This window comes from Tachysurus fulvidraco, chromosome 10 (assembly GCF_022655615.1).
Source record: "Tachysurus fulvidraco isolate hzauxx_2018 chromosome 10, HZAU_PFXX_2.0, whole genome shotgun sequence".
In the NCBI taxonomy this organism is placed as follows: domain Eukaryota; kingdom Metazoa; phylum Chordata; class Actinopteri; order Siluriformes; family Bagridae; genus Tachysurus; species Tachysurus fulvidraco.
In genome coordinates this window covers 3,368,471-3,390,970 of record NC_062527.1, presented here as the reverse complement: position 1 = coordinate 3,390,970, position 22,500 = coordinate 3,368,471, and the positions used below count along the sequence as shown (strand labels likewise).

The 22,500-nt window shown below is 43.2% G+C and overlaps 1 protein-coding gene across 4 annotated transcripts in view; it reads right to left on the bottom strand.

Annotated features, from left to right (window-relative positions):
• Positions 1 to 22,500, bottom strand: part of LOC113654060 (neogenin) — a 148,230-nt gene that overhangs the window by 33,820 nt on the left and 91,910 nt on the right. For all 4 annotated transcript variants that reach the window (XM_047819849.1, XM_047819852.1, XM_047819850.1 and 1 more), the window contains exons 5-7: positions 7,717 to 7,853; positions 1,934 to 2,088; positions 1,455 to 1,575 (exon numbers count right to left, since the gene is read on the bottom strand). In XM_047819849.1, the coding sequence (XP_047675805.1) occupies positions 1,455 to 1,575; positions 1,934 to 2,088; positions 7,717 to 7,853 (413 nt within the window). The remainder of the gene's footprint in view (positions 1 to 1,454; positions 1,576 to 1,933; positions 2,089 to 7,716; positions 7,854 to 22,500) is intronic.

Sequence of the window (22,500 nt, the reverse complement as noted above, 5' to 3'; positions counted from 1 at the left end):
TCACTGACTGGGTCTTCAACCGGGGCGCATCATTGCAAACCTCATTTTGATGCAGGCTACAGTATATAGACCACAAACAGATTGAAATCTTTGTCAAAAACATGTTTATTGTATGAATTCCAGCTGCATTCATTTGAAGAAAAAATGTAGTGGTTAGAAAAAATTTTGAATTTAGAAAACATTTTTTTAGTGGTTTCCTTCACGGTCACGGTTAGACTAGACGAGAGAAGGGATGGGACAAGATCTAGGCACGGTTTTTCCAGAACTTCGTGCCAAGTTAAAGCGGTGTCGAGCTGTTTTAATGAATTTTTTAAGCACTATTCGGACGGGATTAGTTTTACGTGGGGATGTGGAGTGAAGCAATTTTACCTCAGGACGTCTGTAATATTAATTGGCCAATTCGCACAGGACAAGACATCTCAGTAAAGCTAGCAGAAGTGGGAGGGGTAACTCGCTATACGCACCACAGTAACCTCCTTGTCGTCATGTGCGTATGACGTCGCTTCCTGTTATCACGTGCGCAAACAGACAACATGGTCCCTCCATGCTTGAAAAACGCGCCAAAAACTACTTTTAAACAGGGAATGACGAAATTTTACCGTACATATTTACAGCGGGTCTATTCGGACGGGATCAGTATTACCTGAGGTCATTTTTTCGGACCTTTTTACAGAAGGTAAAAGTCGCCGTAATCTTTACTGACATTGTCCGTAATGATGGCACATTCGGACGGGACTAAAATCACAGAGCAGCTCTGGTAATAATTACTTTACCCCCACGTCACCACATAGAACTAATCCAGTCCGAATAGGGCTTTAGATGTATTATGGTGCCCGAACCCGTATGACTTTGACCGGTGACCGCAAACATTTTGTTTACTGCAGCCGCAGCCATCATTACCAAGCGTTGACTCTGACAGTGAATGAGTGTGTGAGATGAAGCGAACGCACAGGCCGTAGTGTGACATCCGGTAACCAATAGTGTAAACATAGATGACGTCACGGGTTTTTATTTAAAAGAAAGAACGTAGCCTCGTTTGTATGTAGGCCTAGGCGATTTATATATTTACTCAAATATAATCAATAATCAACAAAGTCAGAAGCACAGAATTGTCGAATGTATTTGTATGCTGTAGTTCTGAGATTTCACTTCACTGCAAGTAAGAGGCTCAAAAACACTGTTCCAACATGACAATGCCGCTGTGCACAAAGCACAGAGCTGTATGAAGACACAGTGTGTTAAGGTTGGAGTGGAAAAACCTGTCCTTAAAAAAATAGGTATGACGAAACATGGAGCGAGGATAAGTCCAAACTCAATTCTAAGCGTGATTTAAAAAAAGAGTGATTCCTATTTAAATCCAGAATCATGCAGCTCTGCTTTCTACCACCTAGAAGCCACAAGACTTTAGTCAACAGCAAATGTCCTAATCAGCCGAGCGGGCATGCGGTTCTTACCCAGATCCAGGATGATGAGCTGAGCGCTGGCCTGGGTGTTGCCGACCTCGTTCTCAGCCACACACTGATAAAAACCCTCATCAGACTTCACCAATCCCAGAACCTGCAAATCATGCTGATTCTTGGAGAGACACAGAAGAAAACATTCATCATCATCATCATCATCATACTGAACGGTATGAAAAACAGGAAACTGGCTTTCTGAGAGGAATTCGGACGTCAAAGTCACGGTCATGCAGCGTATAATGATAATGACGCAAAAAGCACAGACTTTATGACAAGGATGATCTTGGATACAAGCTAATCAAGTGAATCTTATGACGGCAGTATGAGCTGATATGGTTTGGGGGAATAAAAAGAACACAGTTCAAATTTTCTACACAAAAAAAAGTGATACGAATTCTAATGCTGACATTCTTTAATCCAGAAAACACACTATAGAGAAGGAGTTAGAGGTTTTTTTTTTTTTTTACACATACCACTATTTTAAAGTAGTCGCTAGGGATGACTGCGTCTCCGTTCTTCACCCACTTCACCGTCGGAGCTGGGGAGCCCACGACATCGCACTCAAAGATAATATCCATGGCCTCGTGAGCATACATGTTGGAGGGCTTCTTTAGAAACCGAGGGGGAACTGGAAGATGAAGGGAAAAGGAAAGATGATCGCAAGTTAAGCTGCAGCTCAGCGAGTACGAAGACGTTCGCAGTCGGACATGAGATAAGAAACCGTGTTGCTTTTGTTGACACGTACAGCAGCACTGGAGGAAACCGTTGATGAGGGAACCAATCAGAGCACAGATAGAGTTTCATGGTTGAACTGGACATTTATGTTTACTGGACATTTTACTAGACAGCATATCGGCAATGATGATGATCTTTCCAGTGTTGACATCTTTTGAACTCAGAGAGTGGCAGGAATATATTGATTGGTGCTTTAACTGTATTTTTTCCAGTGCACCATCTCACCAGCAGAATGGAAATCTGACATTTTCAATCAGTATAAACAAACGAATTACTTTAGTCTGAAGTCGGCAGAACTCGTGGTTGAAATGTTAAAACTTTAGATGCTTATAAACAAGGACTCGGAGAGCAGGAATGGGTTTAAATACATTTATATGGAATAAAGAAAAAAACTTTTCTATAAATATGAGTTTCTGACGGGGGGGGGGGGGCATGGTGGCTTAGCGGTTAGCATGTTCGCCTCACTCCAGGGTCGGGGTTCGATTCCCACCTCCGCCTTGTGTGTGTGTGGAGTTTGCATGTTCTCCCTGTGCCTCGGGGGTTTCCTCCGGGTACTCCGGGTTCCTCCCCCGGTCCAAAGACATGCATGGTAGGTTGATTGGCATCTCTGGGAAATTGTCCGTAGTGTGTGAGTGTGTGACTGAATGAGAGTGTGTGTGTGCCCTGTGATGGGTTGGCACTCCGTCCAGGGTGTATCCTGCCTCGATGCCCGATGACGCCTGAGATAGGCACAGGCTCCCCGTGACCCGAGAAGTTCGGATAAGCGGTAGAAAATGAGTGAGTGAGAGAGAGAGAATGAATTTCTGACAAATTCTTAAATGCTTGACCAATGTGAAGTGGGAAGAAATTCGATGCTGGAATATGGATACAACAAAACAGGCACAAAATTGAGGTTTTTGGATAAAAATGGTTAAAAACGACATGCAGCAGCGTAACTCTGGATCTCTGTCTGAACTCTGTCACTGGTCTTTGCTACATAGCTTGTGAAATATGTGAATATGTGCACTGAGATGCCTCGAAGGGCTGCCGACGCACTGAAGGGCTTGACAATGAGAAATGACACAATCTGATCCTTGTTCATAGTGGAGCTGGAGGGCGGTGAGGTATAGAGGGTCACTTTGATGTTTAGGTGCGTTTCACTGCGGACGCTGGCGGTGCCGGTGGCGGTGCCAAGCCGTTCCTCTGAAAACAGATCCAAAAACTGCTCAGAGTTAAGTCTTGGCATGACATGCACCGTGTCTAGCAGGCAAATTTAAAATGATTTAATTCTCCCTCTGATCTGGCAAATTAGTCTCTTTAAAAGTAAAAAAAAAAAGCCATTCGAATTAATGATGGTTCGGAACTGAGCTCCTCTGAGCTCATTTACTGCAGAGTATAAATGTTAATAACATCTGAAAATCAGAGCACGGAGAAACACGGTGCCAATAAACTACCGTACAATGCGGACGTAGAAGAAGAAGAAGAAGAAGAAAAAAAAAGATTCACTTGCTCACATTAACTAGGGCTAAACATACTGAACTTTTTCTGATGAATAATACATTTATATCTGCGACCGTATCGTTTAAGCGTATGAGCAGCTCGCGGGACATAACGTCCATAAATATACTTGTAGAAAGCAAATAATACAATCAGTGTGTGTGTGTGTGTGTGTGTGTGTGTGTGTGTGTGTGTGTGTGGCCACTCAGAGTCTGACCCTGTGCTACACAATGTGTGTGTGTGTGTGTGTGTGTGTGTGTGTGTGTGTGTGTGTGTGTGTGTGTGTGTGTGTGTGTGTGTGTGTGTGTATGGCCACTCAGAGTCTGACCCTGTGCTACACAATGTGTGTGTGTGTGTGTGTGTGTGTGTGTGTGTGTGTGTGTGTGTGTGTGTGTGTGTGTGTGTGTGTGTGTGTGTATGGCCACTCAGAGTCTGACACTGTACTACACTGTGTGTGTGTGTGTGTGTGTGTGTGTGTGTATGGCCACTCAGAGTCTGACCCTGTACTACACAGTGTGTGTGTGTGTGTGTGTGTGTGTGTGTGTGTGTGTGTGTGTGTGTGTGTGTGTGTGTGTGTGTGTGAGTGTGTGAGTGTGAGTGTGTGTGTGTTTGTGTGTGTGTGTGTGTGTGTGTGTGTGTGTATGGCCACTCAGAGTCTGACCCTGTACTACACAATGTGTGTGTGTGTGTGTGTGTGTGTGTGTGTGTGTGTGTGTGTGTGTGTGTACTACACAATAGTGCACATGACTACACTGTACAAATAAAAGAAACAGAGATCTCTATGCAGACTTCAGATCTCTAAATAATTAAGAGCTGCTTAATTATTTGCATAATAATGAGAACATTATGGCAGTTATTGCCTCCGGGTTATGTTTATAGAGCAGGGATTTATTTCGTCGATTCCATTTCATGGAAAATGCGCAGCTTCTAAATGAAATTTCATTTATTTAACTTCTGTCCTACGAGCACGACGGAGGACGCTCTACAATCCAGAAAGACAGTGATCGTGTCAAACGGTTTACATTTCGCTCAGTTAATATAATATAATTATATTATATTATAATATATAATTATATATGAAAATATACACACACACACACACAGGTATGTCTATTCATCACCCCACAACATCTACCACGAGCAGGGCTTTTTGTGTTAGAGGCAGAAAACAAAAGCCTTTCACTCAGCACTCAGATCACATCTGCTGTCTCTCCTGGGCACTCAGCTTCCACTGCACAGAGACAAACAGATTCACATGTACAGAAAGTCACTATAATGGAATGAGTAAAAAATAAAAAAAATAAAAAAATCCCCCGGAAATATAAAAGCACAGGAAAATATGAGCAGAAGCAGGTCCTGGGAGACCTACATCCTATTTTTGAAGATGTCAGCAATAGAGGTCACAGAAAAGGTGAAAAAACATCCACACCTGCAGTCAGGGAGGTGACAGATAAGCTTGAGTGGCCATACATACTCTCTCTCACACACACACACACACACACACACATACACACACACACAGAGTCAGAGAGGTGACAGATGAGCTCCAGTGGCTAAAACATACACACTCTCTCTCTCTCTCTCTCTCTCTCTCTCTCTCTCTCTCTCTCACACACACACACACACACACACACACAGAGTCAGAGAGGTGACAGATGAGCTCCAGTGGCTAAAACATACACACTCTCTCTCTCTCTCTCTCTCTCTCTCTCTCTCTCTCTCTCTCTCTCTCACACACACACACACACACACACACACACACAGAGTCAGAGAGGTGACAGATGAGCTCCAGTGGCTAAAACATACACACTCTCTCTCTCTCTCTCTCTCTCTCTCTCTCTCTCACACACACACACACACACACACACACACACACACACACACACACACACACACACACACACACACACACACACACACACACACACAGAGTCAGAGAGGTGACAGATGAGCTCCAGTGGCTAAAACATACACACACTCTCTCTCTCTCTCTCTCTCTCTCTCTCTCTCTCTCTCTCTCTCTCACACACACACACACACACACACACACACACACACACACACACACACACACACACACACACACACACACACACACACAGAGTCAGAGAGGTGACAGATGAGCTCCAGTGGCTAAAACATACACACACACTCTCTCTCTCTCTCTCTCTCTCTCTCTCTCTCTCTCTCTCTCTCTCTCTCTCTCTCTCTCTCTCTCTCACACACACACACACACACACACACACACACACGATGGCAAGGACAATTTCTTGTCCAACACTTTTTTTCACCTCTGATTCAGTCCCATCACCCCTCTTGCCATCTCTAATTGCATTAAGAGGGAAATATAAAGAAAAAGATGAATCAAAAATTGTCATTATCAAACTTTTATATTTCTGTTTTAAACTTTAGATTGTGGGGTGCACTGTGGCTTAGTGGTTAGCACGTTCGCCTCACACCTCCAGGGTCGGTGGTTCGATTCCCGTCTCCGCCTTGTGTGTGTGGAGTTTGCATGTTCTCCCTGTGCTTCGGGGGTTTCCTCCGGGTACTCCGGTTTCCTCCCCCGGTCCAAAGACATGCATGGTAGGTTGATTGGCATCTCTGGAAAATTGTCCGTAGTGTGTGAGTGAATGAGAGTGTGTGTGTGCCCTGTGATGGGTTGGCACTCCGTCCAGGGTGTATCCTGCCTCGATGCCTGAGATAGGCACAGGCTCCCCGTGACCCGAGGTAGTTCGGATAAGCGGTAGAGAATGAATGAATGAATGAACTTTAGATTGTATACAAAGGTCAAAACTCAGAAACATGAAAGATATGAATCAAAGCCAGAGCCACTTCGATTCATAATGACCAACATACACTGTCCGTCATATACTCCGCCTCTCGCACTTTATTCTCTGGAGCATGTAATCAAACTGACTCACATTTCCCGAGAAAGGAAAACGTGCGCCTATTAATATGAACAGCATGTGTATGAAACGTGAGATGCATGCTTTTAACTACCCACGGAAGAGTTCTCAATGTACTCAAAAAGCATATTTTATCCCGGATTATCTTTAATAAAGGCTTTAGAGACATAAACAAAAATGCTTAGAGGCTCTTGTTAGTAAACAGGAAGAGGGAAAGTGACTCTAATTTACAGCTGTACATAAAAAAAATCCAGAACCAAGAAGCTCAGTGAGGATATGAGTAGTTTTTGTGCCTATTATAATAAACATGACGATACTGACATTAGTATACGTTGGGCAGAGACGCATCGATAGCGATACTGATATAGAAAATTTATGAAATGTTTAATAAAGTTTACTCATTTCAGAGTCATGGACTGTATTCACATTTTTTTTTACCTCTGAAAAAATGGTATCGATGCATCCCGAATGTTAAGTGTAAACGTGTAATTATATGAAACGGAAATAGTTTTAGATATTATGTTGTAGGATTAAGCTTGGCGTTAGTTCTGGCAGGCCACGTCGTCAAGCGTGCATCAGCTGTTAATCAGCAGTCCACGACACGCACCGATCCGGTTACGTCATCCATATTACCCGACCATTTAAATTCCCATTCACTGAGCCACTTTCTAGCACGTCGCCGCTGCTGCGACTTAAACTCCCTCCTCCAACCCCGACTCCAACATGCCGGAACCCGTGTTCGTTGTACCAGCTTACGTCTTAAATCTCCACTTATTTTCTCTCTCTTTCCCTCACTAATTATGTATTTATCCATTTATTCATTTATTATTTGCAAAAAAAAACAACACTATGCATGATCATTGGTCTTATAAAAGGGGGGTCTATTCTATTTTCTAGTTGCTGCTGTCCCCGCTCGGTCCATGCGTGCGCACGGATGGGCGCGGGGATTCCTGCCCCGAACAGAACCATACCGCCAACACTAACTGTATGCTATCATCTAATCAACTCTCTTTGACAAGTGGTCCTGACAGAACTAAGCATATTGTGTCTCAGACATAAAAAAAAAAACATCCCAGGAGTTGTAAGTGAGAATTGTACATCCCATTAACCCCCAGACCTGTGCTGGGTTACATCCCCACCTTGCACGTTAAGCTCTGCTTGGGTTTCGACGGTCTCATTGCCGTTGTCTGCCTGGCAGCTGTAGGTACCAGCATCATCCTCGGTCAGATTCACAATCTGCAGGCTGCCTCCACCGATTATAGCAAATCTTTCGTCACTGAAAGAAAAAAGGGGCAAAATGTCATTAGAAAATGGGACATGAACATTCATTCATTTATTCATTCATCTTCAGTAACAGCTTTATCCTTTATCCTTTATCCACCATAGCTAAAGAGCCTGTCCTGAAAGCTATACACTGGCTATAAGCTAGAAAACACCACTGCATGGAACCATCTACATTCATGCACTCATGCACAGCTGTGGGGTTGATGCGTAGCTGATGTGTAGCTGATGCACCTAACTGCATGCTTCTTGGAGTTAGGAGAATCTGGGGATCCTCAGGGAAACCAACTCCAGAGGAATGGGACACTGGGAGAAAATACAAAGCCTGACGCAGACAGTAACCTGAACTCAGGAGACCCTGGAGCTGTGTGATGGCAACACAACCACTGTGCAACCCCAAGTACATTTACTTTTACTAAAAATGTACTAGATGAGTAATGGATGGGGGGCACGGTGGCTTAGTGGTTAGCACGTTCGCCTCACACCTCCAGGGTTGGGGTTCGATTCCCGCCCGAGTTTGCATGTTCTGCCCCGTGCCTCGGGGGTTTCCTCCTCCGTCGATTGGCATCTCTGGGAAATTGTCCGTAGTGTGTGTGAGTGAATGAGAGTGTGTGTGCCCTGTGATGGGTTGGCACTCCGTCCAGGGTGTATCCTGCCTCGATGCCCGATGACGCCTGATACAGGCACAGAAGTTTGGATAAGCGGTAGAAAATGAGTGAGAGTGTGAGAGAGAGAGAGTAATGGATGTTGACCAATCATTATTAGACACTGATGATGTTCATTTGGTCTTTCGAAAAAACATACAAATAATCATTATATTATTATTATTATGCCTAATCTCTAAAAACCCATTCCAAAAGCATGAGCATTAGTATGGACACCCTCACCGTTTTGTCGTTATAATAAACTTAACTCCAGCCATTAAGCCGTTATAATAAACTTAAGTCCAGCCATAAGAGCACAAGAGGTTGGGTACCGATGTCTGGCAAGAAGCCAAGCGCAAAATCTGCTCCAGTTCAGCACTCTGAACCAAACACACCAACTCTTTATAGACTTTGTGCTCATGGACAATGTCAGACATAGAAAATCTTGATCAACTTTGCGAATTAAAAGACAGGAATTAGTTACTGAGGACAGGAAAAAGGCTTGGAATAGCAAGGCATGTTAAGGGGGAAGAGAGTTCTGTGGGCTGAGTAGCTTTCTAAAGAAACCGTGTCTTATCTTGGTCATTAGGGATAGATGTTATGAGATGAATACATTCTAATTCAGTTTATTTGTATGGAACGTTTCACAATTCACACATTGTCTCAAAGCAGCAGTACAAAACTAAAGAAAAAGAAAGAGAAAAATAAATAAATAAATAAATAAATAAATATAAAGTATCTAACATAAGTCAGTACACCCCTAACATTTGTGTAAATATCTGATTATATTACAATGCTACAGTTCATTGAGGGAACCATGAATGTCAACATGTACTGTGACATACTGAAGCAGAGCATGATCCCCTCCCGTCGCAGCACTCCAACATGATAACGTCCCTAAACACATCTCCAAGACGACCAAAGCCTTGCTAAAGAAGCTGAGTGTGAAGGTGATGGACTGGCCAAGCATGTTTCCGAACCTAACCCCTATTGAGCATCTTTGGTGCATCCTCAGACGGAAGGTGGAGGAGCACAAGGTCTCTAACATCCACCGGCATTCACTAAATTCCAGGGGTTTCTTTACCGAGAGACGTAAAATGTGTGTGGTTTCTGGAGGTCTTGGAAAAACGGCCTCTTTTAAAAAAAAGAACATACCTACGATGGATAATGATGGACAAAACAGTCAGACAGGTAGATTTTATATTTTATATATATTATGCTTTATTATCTTACAGTTAGTGTCAGGGTTAGGGTTAGATTATCAAATAGGCCACGCCTACCCGATATATGTTACGCCGTTCTGAAATCTCTGGAAATAAGTGCATCCCAACATCCACCAGCTCCATGATGTCATCACGGAGGAGCGGAAGTGGACTCCGGTGTCAACCTGAGACGCTCTGGTGAACTCCATGCGCAAGAAGGTTAAGGCAGTGCTGGGAAATAATGGTGGCCACACAAAATATTTACACTTTGGGCTCAATTTGGACATTTTCAATTGGGGGGTGTATTCACTTTTGTGGACAGTGGTTTAGTCATTAGTGGCTGTGTGTGGAGTTATTTTGAGGGGACAGCAAATTTACAAAGCATCATGAATACATTTAAGTTTAAAATTAATTTTAAAATATTCATTTAGAATGTAAAATACTATATATATATATACATATATATATATATATATATATATATATATATATATATATATATATATGTATATATATATATATATATAGTTCCCTATCCCTAATGAGCAAGCCGGCGGCGAGGATAAAACTCCCTGAGATGATATGAGGGAGGAACCTTGAGAGGAACCAGGCTCAGAAAGGAACCTCATCCTCAGAGGTCCAGTAGGTAAAATAGTAACTTCATTTTAAACTTTACATTCTTTTTTATGTGAAGTTTTTTCACTCTCTCTCTCACACACACACACACACACACACACACACACACACACACACACACACACACACACACACACACACACACACACACACACACACACACACACACACACTGTAGTAGTAAACCTGGATCAATAAGCTGTCATCAGTTAAGAAGTTATCACTTAGTACTTCATTTAAATGAATTAATTAAAAGGTCTGAACATCTTCCTGCTGTTGTCTGTCAGAACATCTGATTTAAATCAAAGGTTTCTGATGTCATTCATTTATTTGTTTGTAACAAAAGAACAATTATTATTATCGTTGTCGTCGTTACTTTAATGAATTGATGAGCTTATTTATTGATTTATATGTGGTTTGTTTTGGTAGGTTGGACTGTCAGTGGACACGGCGAATGAAATTTATATCAAAACAGGATGCGATATTGATTCTGTATCCTGAAGCCTTTGCTTTAAGTACAGCACAATACCAAAGTTAACTACCCCCTATGGTTTTGCTTTTGAAGTTAAAACACACACTGTGCTGGTAAGAGGAAGGGAGTAGTATGTAGTAAATTTAGAGAGTGAGAGACAAGAAGAAAAACAGACAAAGGAACAAAAACAATGAATAGCCAGTCAGCAGTGCAAGAGTGCAAAGCCTCTGGGACCCTGATGGATGTCAACACTCGAATCCCATCCTGCTCCAATCTTACCCGCTCACTACAGACTGGGAAGAGTGTCATTCATCTTATTCTTGTTGACTTGAAGAGTCTCTAATTTAATCAGCAGTAGAAACTGATTTGTTCTCTGTCTCACTCATATGCTTCCTTTGAGAGCGAGCACTAGTGTCAATCGAATTTTTCTGACTAGGGTATGTGCAGTGTTCTCAAAGGAGAATTTCAGCTCCCGAGAAAGACATGTACATATACTTAACATTTATTGGCCAGTAAGTGTTGTGGAGCACAGCCCAAAGTGCAATCCTAAACCAAAATGTACAGTATATGGGTCACTGAGTAGTGAAAGCCATCCATCCATCCATCCATCCATCCATTTTCTGCCGCTTATCCGGAACCGGGTTGTGGGGGCAGCAGTCTAAGCAGGGACGCCCAGACTTCCCTCTCCCAGGACACTTCCTCCAGCTCTTCCGGGGGAATACCGAGGCGTTCCCATGCCAGCCGAGAGACATAGTCCCTCCAGGGTGGGCCTCATCCCGGTTGGACATGCCTGGAAAACCTCCCCATGGAGGCGTCCAGGAGGCATCCGGATCAGATGCCCGAGCCACCTCAGCTGACTCCTCTCGATGTGGCGGAGCAGCGGCTCTACTCTGAGCTCCTCACCCTATCTCTAAGGAAGCGCCCAACCACCTTACGCAGGAAAGCACCGGAGATAATACAGTGACTTTCATAGTCAACCCTACTTGCTGCTAAATGAGCCGTATGTTACATATTGTCCAATACCAAACCCTGGCCAAGCACAAGTCCTAAAATCTACAGGGTGTCTCTATTTTTTTTTTTTATCAAAATGTACTTGGTCACACCGTCTCTCAGGGTACAAGAAAGATATACATCGAGACTCATCTCTATTCTGTCACTGACGTAGTGAAACGAACCTCCCCTAGATGTCTGAGCAGCTAGTAGACTTCATAAGAAATATTAAGATCTTCTTCCTGAAATACTCAAAGTAACACTTGTTATGTTGTTTAAAAAAGTTCCTTTCTTGCTGTATTTCCTCCCAACACAGTTTTAGACTGATGGTATTCTTAGTCCGTGACCTCGTGAACCGGTATCGATGTATTCATTGAAAGAGACTTCAAAGGCACTCGTCTAATTCCCTCTTTATAAAGGTTTCTGTGGAAAATACACACAGAGGTCTCTCTTCTAACTTTGGCTCCCAGTTGGGCAGCATTGTGGTGTGTGATGCTTGCAGTGTTATCCAGGTAAAATCCATTCCAACCCTGAGAGAGAATGGAAAGGAGAATAAAAAAAAACTTTTTTTTTAAGCCAACATTGGTTGGGAATATTTCACACAAGGGGGAGCACGGTGGCTTAGTGGTTAGCACGTTCACCTCACACCTCCAGGGTTGGGGGTTCGATTCCCGCCTCCGACTTGTGTGTGTGGATTTTGCATGTTCTCCCCGTGCCTCGGGGGTTTCCTCCGGGTACTCCGGTTTCCTCCCCCGGTCCAAAGACATGCATGGTAGGTTGATTGGCATCTCTAGAAAATTGTCCGTAGTGTGTGAGTGTGTGAGTGAATGAGAGTGTGTGTGCCCTGTGATGGGTTGGCACTCCGTCCAGGGTGTATCCTGCCTCGATGCCCGATGACACCTGAGATAGGCACAGGCTCCCCGTGACCCGAGAAGTTCGGATAAGCGGTAGAAAATGAATGAATGAATGAATATTTCACACAAGTAGCAATCAGGTTGAAGGTAAAACAATAAGCCTCAGGGAAAACAATGTATGACTGGTTAAACAATATGTGTTCATTACACTACAACCTCAAACCAAAGAGAAGCACATCTAAAAGTGTGAACTTTGTGAACTGTATTCGCTGGTCAGATGGAACAAAAATAGAACTCTGCCAATAAGGTTTGGAGAAAGAAGGGTTGTGCATATGAGGGAGCCATTAGGATATGGGGCTGTTTCTCTGCAAATGGTGCAAATGGTACTGGGGAATTACACATGGAGGCAAAAAAAAACATGGATTGATTGATGGACCAGGAGATCTTACAGGAGAATTTAATCTTATCGGAATCTCAATCTGGGAAGATGGATGTTTATACAAGTCAGCGGACCCAAACCTACAGCCATAAGAGGAAGGTCTTGCATGGTTGCCTAGCCAATTTTCCGACTTGAATCCTACTGAAAGTTAATACAAGTATTTTGAAACTGTCCATCAGAGGGACCATAAAGAACTTCAGGAATTTGTTGTAATAATGAAAGCTTTTTAGAGTCGGGGGTTTTGATGTCACAAGGTAGAAATTTTATTAGGCAAAAAAATAAAAGTCAAGTCAGTCTGTAGAGTAACTGATTTCGATGTCCTTCGGTTATCCTTCAATTTCTTTATAGCTTGTACATCGGTTATGTACAGTACGAGTAAATACACTTTGGCTATTCATTGACTAAAATATTTCATAAATTCAAGACAATTTGCAAACAGGCCTGGACCTGACCAAAATACCTGACCATACAGTATATGTGTCTAGAATTGCACAGCATCTAATAACAAAAAAGTACTAATATTGGTCATTTGTAGCGTTGGAAATCTTTCTCCTATCAGTCTTGTAGAATAAAGATATCTTTATTATGTCGCTTTGTAGAAGCCAACATTCTGTTTTCATCTTTAAGCTTAGACAAAAATTTATCAAGAGTAACTCCTCCTAGGGCTTTCGAGCCACATGTACCAAATTCGGATATGTTGTGGACCCTGGTCTGAAGTTTGTTGCTATCACTTTTCTAAGCGATACGAGTACCGGTACTTCAGGTACCGAGTCTCAAAATGGCCTTTTTTCCCCAATAGACTCCCATTTTTTTTCCATAGACTCCCTCGGCAAGCTTTCGAACTCTCTATACCAAACTTAGCCAGCTCCTGTAGGGTGATATGCTGAACAAAGTTATAAGTTGGTGTACCGACCGGCCTTTCGGTTGTCCCACAGCCCCGCCCTGAAAATATGCAAAATCAAAAAACCTTTTACAACATGGACATGTGACACTCAGAACAATGAGGGGACCTTCCTCAAAGATATCCTGATGACGTCACGTGAAAATAAAAAATTGCACAACATGGGCATGTGGCATATCAAAACACTCAGCCCAAGGAGGGGAATTGCGTCACAGGTTTTCGGATGACGTCACATGCTCGTCTCCACTTGCCTCCAAAAGTTTTGGCATCCTAGCGCTCCGCTAGATTTCACAGGTTTTATGTCCACCTGCCTCCAAAAGTAACACTGACCCTTATGTCCACTCGCTTCCAAAAAAGCACCGGCCTTCGCGAATACTTGCCTCGTCAAAGCCAACATCAAAGTTTGTCACGACGAACTTTAAAAATCTAGTTTATATTTCTTGTTTAGCCTAAAATCAAAAGACATCACATGCACAAATCTGAAGTGGATATGCACTGGAAGTAGGTTACATAAATTCCTCTCATTATATAAAGAGCCCGTAGTCCTTGCCAAATTCAAAAGACAAACATTACTTTAGAATAATTTCCAAGATTAGAAGAACACCATGAGGAATTCCTGCCCCTCATGAAACTACTGCGTTGTTACAAATGTCCTAAAGAACACCCAAAAGACTAGAGGAAGAAAAAAAGCCATGGGAGGGGAAGATAATTAAAACATAAGTGAGTAGTAGAACAGCTGCAGGTTATAAAGCTATGGTTAATTGCTTTTCAGGGTTGGGGCAGGGTTGTGACTGAGCCGTGCGATGGTGGATGGCCTGAAAGAGACAGCAGAAGGTGACACAGCACAAAACACTATTCAGTTACGTCAGATTTTTGATGAGCAATTTTGCTGTGTCAACTTGACTAGCCGTAAAGTCATGTTTGTTCCTGCAATCGACATTTGTCTGGGAGTAGCAAAGGAAATCTAGACTGATCATCTTTATACTGATTGAGTATAACACTGTCGCTATCCACAGTGAACAATGACTCACTAAACAATAAGAACACAAATGATATAAATCACACCCTTAGTGTCCAACTGTTTATTTGTGCAGTTATCTAATCAGCCACTCATGTGGCAGCAGCGCAATTCAAACAATTATGCAGATACACGTCCAGAGCAAGAAATGTGGTGCTTTTGCACGGTGGTTGCTGTCAGATTGGATGGTTGGTGAATTTCAGAAACTGCTGAACTGCTACTTGGAATTTTGCACACAACAGTCTCTAGAGTTTACACAAAACGGTGTGATAAAACATCCGGTGAGAGGCAGGTCTGCAGGCAGAAACACAAAAACAGTAAACAGTAAACCGAATAGCCAAACTTTACAACTGTGGTGAAAAGAAAAGCAGATACAACGACGCAGATAAAAGATCACGTCAGATAATACAAGACAGCGCCAATTCAGATAGTAGAAGACCATTTTAGATGTAAAAGTCCACAACTGACGGTAAAGGACCACATCGGACAGTAGAAGTCCATATCAGACAGCACAGAGGATAATGGGTAACGGAAGACCAAACCAGATCAGACAATAGAGGACCACGTTAGACTGTGGAAGAGCTTATTAGAGTGTAGAAGATCATAGCAGAGAGCAGAATTTCTCAACCATATCAGAAAACCGGGGGTGGGGGGGCACGTTGGCTTAGTGGTTTGTACGTTCGCCTCACACCTCCGGGGTTGGGGGTTCGATTCCCGCCCCCGCCTTGTGTGTGTGGAGTTTGCATGTTCTCCCCGTGCCTCGGGGGTTTCCTCCGGGTACTCCGGGTTCCTCCCCCGGTCCAAAGACATGCATGGTAGGTTGATTGGCATCTCTGGAAAATTGTCCGTAGTGTGTGAGTGTGTGAGTGAATGAGAGTGTGTGTGTGCCCTGTGATGGGTTGGCACTCCGTCCAGGGTGTATCCTGCCTCGATGCCCGATGACGCCTGAGATAGGCAGAGGCTCCCAGCGACCCGAGAAGTTCGGATAATGAATGAATGAATGAATGAATGAATCAGAAAACCATATCAGACAGGAAACCAGTACATCAACCACATCAGACAGAAAAAGTGCTCATCAGGTTTCACTCCTTGTTGTGAAGAACCGGAATCTGAACCTACAGTGGGTACGGTCTGAAGCTTGGAAAAATATCTCCTGGTTAACATTCCCCATTTTGATGTTTGCCAGACCTGTACATGTAGGAATGTTTACATTGAACTGATTGGATAATTCATTGGATAATTGCATGGGTAAGCAGGATGCAGGCAAAGTTAATAAAGTGGTTGGATGAGTATATATACACAACTCAGGATACACACTCTTGCATATGTCAGAGGGTTGATGTGGATGATGTGAGCGTATTAGTTCTTGGCTCCATTACAGCAATCCTGACAGATAGTACTCCCTAAATGCCAATCACTACCATCAGAAGAAAACAAACAAGCTGCTCTGAGATCAGTTTAGCAGGTCACATTCCACTGGCGCTATTGATTCACATGGCTAAAAAGCAAATGGGGGTAAAACGCACTTACAACCTCACTCAAGTGCTGCAGTTATGCGGTCACGCTAACTGCCTGCTTGTGCATGGCATGTCAGGAATTGCCCATAGGATTAAAGTTCAAATCAATTTGTTTATCCAGATCACTTTGGCTGAGATAAATCATGAGGTAAGTGCGAATCCGTTGGAGCGCTTCAGCAAGCAGTGCTATAAAGCATAGTCATGTTCGTCGGGCAAAGCCAAAATGACCTTAAGCTTCAATTAAGCACTGAAAGCAGGAAACGTTTCTCAAAACTCAACAAGGATGCAAGACACTGATTGCTTCATCTGTTAGAATAGACTAGAGTACACTGAAACTATAGTATACTAACTTTTGCATTCCAGTCATACAGATCATTCATTCATTTTTATTCCCAGCTTTAACATGGAGTCTAGGTGGCTCTGAAGCCTATGCCAAGAACACTGTGGCAAGGTACATAGGAATACCCCAGATTAGACACCAGTATACAATTTTTGGTGGAAATTTAGAGCCATAATTTAGAGCCACATGCATGTTTTTGGGAGCTGGTAGAAAAACAGAAAACCCAGAAACCTTGCATACATAATGGGAGCTTACAGAGCACATGAAACAGACATGAGATCTTAAAGAAACTACCCATACCTACTGTATCACTGCTAAGCTCTGACGTTTGTGTGGCTTTACTGTATCACACATTTGAGGTCTTATCTGCCCCTTTTCCACCGAGGCAGTTTGAGTGCAGGTTCGGAGCCTAATTTAGAACCAGTTCTTTCTGTTTCGACAGACAAAGCACCGGCTCTGAACCAGGAAAAGTGGTTCTTAAGTAGCACCAAAACGTTGCTGGTCTAGACTCAAGAACCTCTGCGGGTGGGGCTGTGGGCTGTTGGTTGCCAAAGTAGGTTCACAAAGCCATAAGCATTAACAAAGCAACATCCGCCATTGTTGTTGTGTTTGTGTTTGCCGCTGCGCTAACGTTGCTGTGTAATGTGACACGTATACAGTGACGTCACTGGGCGCTGTGATGGCTCTCTAGCCAGTGGAAAAGCAAACCGGTTCTTAGAAGGATCGCCAGTGGAACCAACTTTGAATCAGCACCCGGTTCTTTTTGGTGGAAGAGGGGTAATTGTGGACAGTGGTGGCTCATGTGGTTAAGGCTTTGGGTTGTTAAACAGAGGATCAGGGTTCAAGCCCTAGCACTGCCAAGCTACTGCTATTTGGCCCTTGAGCAAGGCCCTTAACCCTCTCTCTGCTACAGGGGTGCTGTATCCTGGGTTCTGACCCCAAATTTGCCATATGTGGAGAAAGAATTTCACTGTGCCGTAATGTATAAGTGACTGAAGAGGAAGCCTTTATTTTGTCACACTCGATTCAGAAACTCAGTACACCCGCTAGTGACCAATCCAAAATGGTGAAGATTAAACACAGGAAGTCATAAACCGAATAATAAACTTGTTTTTTAAATTCGTGTTCTAACAAGCAACAATACAATATAGCTGATGTGTAGAAACAATATAGTGTATAAAGTGTAATATTTTGTGTGTGTGTGTTTGTGTGTGTGTTCATTGTGATCGCAATGTCATGCCCTGTTCACACTCCGCTGTGCCGTTTCTGAGCTAGGCTCAGCTCAAATCCACTGAAGCTGCGTCGTTAGTCTCTTCACTGTCTACACTGTTTTTAATACAGTCTGTAATAGACTGCCATCCAACCTCTGTTTTGTGCCAGCCTGCTTTAGAGACGGAAATCCCTCTGGCTTCTCCTTTTGCCTTTTTTTTTTTTTTCCACACTCTACCTTTGCCAAAGTCATAGCTGTTCAAGCGAGACGCAGAGTTTACAGAGTCAGAGGAGAGAGATGAGTGTATTTCTAAAGTGTTTAAGGTTCCTTTATACCTGACTACACAGCGATTTCCATGATCATAAGCTGTGGATAACAGTGACGTAAGGAAGCTGGCTTGTTTTCTGTTGAGACACAGGAGCTTCAAGACACAGATGCTATACTGAAACGATCGACGGTACGAGTGAAATGAATGGATGAAAAAAGTCTGAAATTTAGGTGACTTTGAACTGAACGTAGCAAAAGAGCAAGTGAAACACTTTGTGAAGTATTTAGAAGCAGATTTGAACCAGTAAGAACTCATAAGTCATACTCAGGGCTCTCAAGTTGCAAGCGTGACATCTCCAACAACCCCCCCCCCCCCATTTTGTGTGTGTGTGTGTGTGTGTGTGTGTGTGAGACAGAGAGAGAGAGAGAGAGAGAGAGAGAGAGATAGATTATGACTGGTGGTGTTTATTGTAAGTGTTTGTTGCCGTTTTGGACTCCTTTATCATTTGTGATGTTGCTCCCATTTAAAACAGTTCAGCACAAGCCCAGACATGATTGAGGACAATGTCCCGTCCAGAGACAAGCTGTTTCGTGTTTCGACCATCGGAAATTCCTTCTCTAATGAATATGTTTTTGTTTTCATCGGTTGTTGCGTTAAATCTTACCCAGATAATGCTATTTTCTCATTAGCTATTGTGTAACCTCTTTTTTTTGATTGGCTGATAAGTGTCAGGTGAGACGCGCTTGATTCCTGCCCGGTTCTATAGAGACAGCGGTTCGGACTGATACATTTTGGGCGCTGTGGCTTATTACAGTAAATATATGATAAATAGTCACAAAGTTTTTCTGCGTGAGAAATACGATGTGTGGCGGGAGAGCGTGAGAAACACTTGACAGCCCTGCATGCTGCTGTTAAACCTCAAACCCATCCAGATCTTAATTTCCAGCAAACACAATCAGCATTACAGCCCGAATTGGAACCTGATGTACTTTATGGTAAAGCAGTGCATGAAGAACCGATCCCTGATGAACCCCATATGTTCCAGTGGATACCGCATCTAGCCGATAAGAAGTGAACTGGTTCACAGTGTAGTGCAGATGGAGCTGGTTCTCATAGACCTCATAAGAGAATGGCATCCAAAGTCAAATGTTGTAAGAAGACTAGAAGCAAATCATTTAGAGATTGTCTCAAAGCTACAGAGCTACCTGTGCAGGTAGGGGTTGGATTCCTGCCTCTGCGCTGTGTACAGTATGTGGAATTTATGTTCTCCCCATGATTCAGGGGTTTCCTCAGGGCACTCTGGTTTTCTCCTCCAGTCAACATGACTTGTAGGCTGATCGGCATCTCTAAATTGTTTGTGGTGAGTGTGATTGTGCCCTGCACTTGGTTGGCACCTCAACCAAGGTGTCCCCTACATTCTATCCCGGGTCTCCTGGGATAGACTCCAGGCTCGACACAACCCTGTGTAGGATAAGCAATAAAGAAAATAGGTGGATGGATTGATGGAATTCATTCATTTTCTACCGCTTATCCGAACTTCTCGGTGCCTATCTCAGGCGTCATCGGGCATCGAGGCAGGATACACCCTGGACGGAGTGCCAACCCATCACAGGGCACACACACTCTCACTCACTCACACACTCACACACTACGGACAATTTTCCAGAGATGCCAATCAACCTACCATGCATGTCTTTGGACCGGGGGACGAAACCCCCGAGGCACGGGGAGAACATGCAAACTCCACACACACAAGGCGGCGGCGGGAATCGAACCCCCAACCCTGGAGATGTGAGGCGAACGTGCTAACCACTAAGCCACCGTGCCTCACGGATTAATGGAATTACATACATTATATGTAGCATGACATGGTGGTTTGCTTAAGTAGACTGCTGGTAAAACAGTAATGTTGCATTTTAAAAAGCAGTGAAATTATTTATACAATTGGATATTATATATTCAGACCTCAGCTCTTTTCAGTTCCTTAGTGAGATAGACAAACAGGGAGTTAGATCGGTGTAACAGCCAGAAAAAGCATGCTTTCATCTGATGTGTATAAATCATAATGCAATCATCACAATAAAGCTTACAGTACAAGAGATGCCTGAACTTCAGCATCTCTTAATTTACACTCCAAGGACAGCTAACAGAACAGGATGAGAAAAGGCATCTCTCTTCTACAGTAATTCTTTATCTCTTGTATCCATTTAAGCTTGAGATAACTCCCACTTCTCAATGGGGTCAAACAGACATAGCAGAGGTCTTAAGTCTGGCATCTGAGGGGGTCAGAGCATTGTGGATAATGCATCAATATTAGAATGTATGGGAGACAACCAGGGTGCAGCAAGGGGAGCCATCAAGAATGCATTACGCTGTCGGAAGGCCATTAAAGAAGCAATTACAGGGCAAATGGAGTCTGTCAGCAATCTCCATTCCAGCTCGGCAAATGAGCAAAGACCCGCAATTAGACATTTAGCCGCGCTGCCTGACACTGCACGCTGACGAGAGCCGAGCTGAGAGAATACAGAGAGCTAAGCATCAGGATGCAGCTGGTATTTGTTGGGCACGCCTCGCATTAACAGCTACCAAACAGCTCCTGACTACTCACCGATTTAATACGATCAGTCCAATCACCACCAGCTATATTTAGGTCGTGAGTTACAGAAGGAAGGACATAACCTACAAGTTATAACCTAGAGTTTAGGGCTTTCTGCCCAGTCTTGCTCTTTAGGGGCTTATCTATCAGAAGAAATAAGCGGTGTGGTGTCTACAGTACACGTTGCCAAGACGTATTGATATATGCATCGTTAATTAAGTTCGCTTTACACATATTCCCCTTCTATGCCTCTTCTATCTCCTCACCTTTGAAAAAACACCATGCATTTTTCATGGTAAATGGCAGTGAACAAAATAAATCTAATCATTAATCTTATTGACTGGAGTCATGGGATAGACACCGACCAACATGGATAAGAAACCTAGCAGAATTCCTTAAGGTCCCCGTCACTGTGATCTACAACTTACCTAAAGTCGATTTTTATCTACTCAACCTTTACTTGGTTTTCTTTGCAGAAGAAGAATATACGACTCAGAGAGGTTCAGGAAGCAATCTAATGTGTCGGCGAACATGATCAGGGAATAGAAAAGTCTGCCGTGTTTTATTAACCGAGACGTCTATGTGTGTCCGTAACATTGAACGAAGTTCTTAGAGAATTATCTTTACAGTGTTTATTTGCACATTTTACATGCATTTATCATTTATTTTCCATCCTGTTTGATCTGTAAGAAATGGGAATACATCTTGTATTAGATGTCACCACACACATAAACATACACACACACACACTCATTCACACATAGGGACAATCAGTGTTGTGCTAGTTACTAAGAAATAGTAACTAGTTACAGTTACTAGTTACTTCATTCAAACTCGATTACATTGTTGATTACTTGCACTAAAAAGTAATGTGTTACTGTTAAAAGTTCATTCATTCATTCATTTTCTACCGCTTATCCGAACTTCTCGGGTCACGGGGAGCCTTGTGCCTATCTCAGGCGTCATCGGGCATCAAGGCAGGATACACCCTGGACGGAGTGCCAACCCATCACAGGGCACACACACACACACTCTCATTCACTCACACACTCAGGACAATTTTCCAGAGATGCCAATCAACCTACCATGCATGTCTTTGGACCGGGGGAGGAAACCGGAGTACCCGGAGGAAACCCCCAAGGCACGGGGAGAACATGCAAACTCCGCACACACAAGGCGGAGGCGGGAATCGAACCCCGACCCTGGAGGTGTGAGGCGAACATGCTACCCACTAAGCCACCGTGCCCCCCACTGGTAGCTTTTTAAATGTTACTTTTTTAAACAACATTCTTTAATGTTTCCATTAATGCCCTTTTATGCCTTATGGTCTATACCAGGCATCACCAAATGGTGGACCGCGGTCCGGATCCGCACCGAGTGTCGGGTCGCCCGGACCCGTTAAAATTCTAATATTATCATATTAAGCATCTCCTTATTATAATACAATATTATAAGATTATATAAGCTCTTTGATATTAATAAAAAGAGAAATCTTTCGTTCATGCTCAGTTAATCTAGTTATTACGACAGGAGCGTCATCAAAAACCAAGCCAAA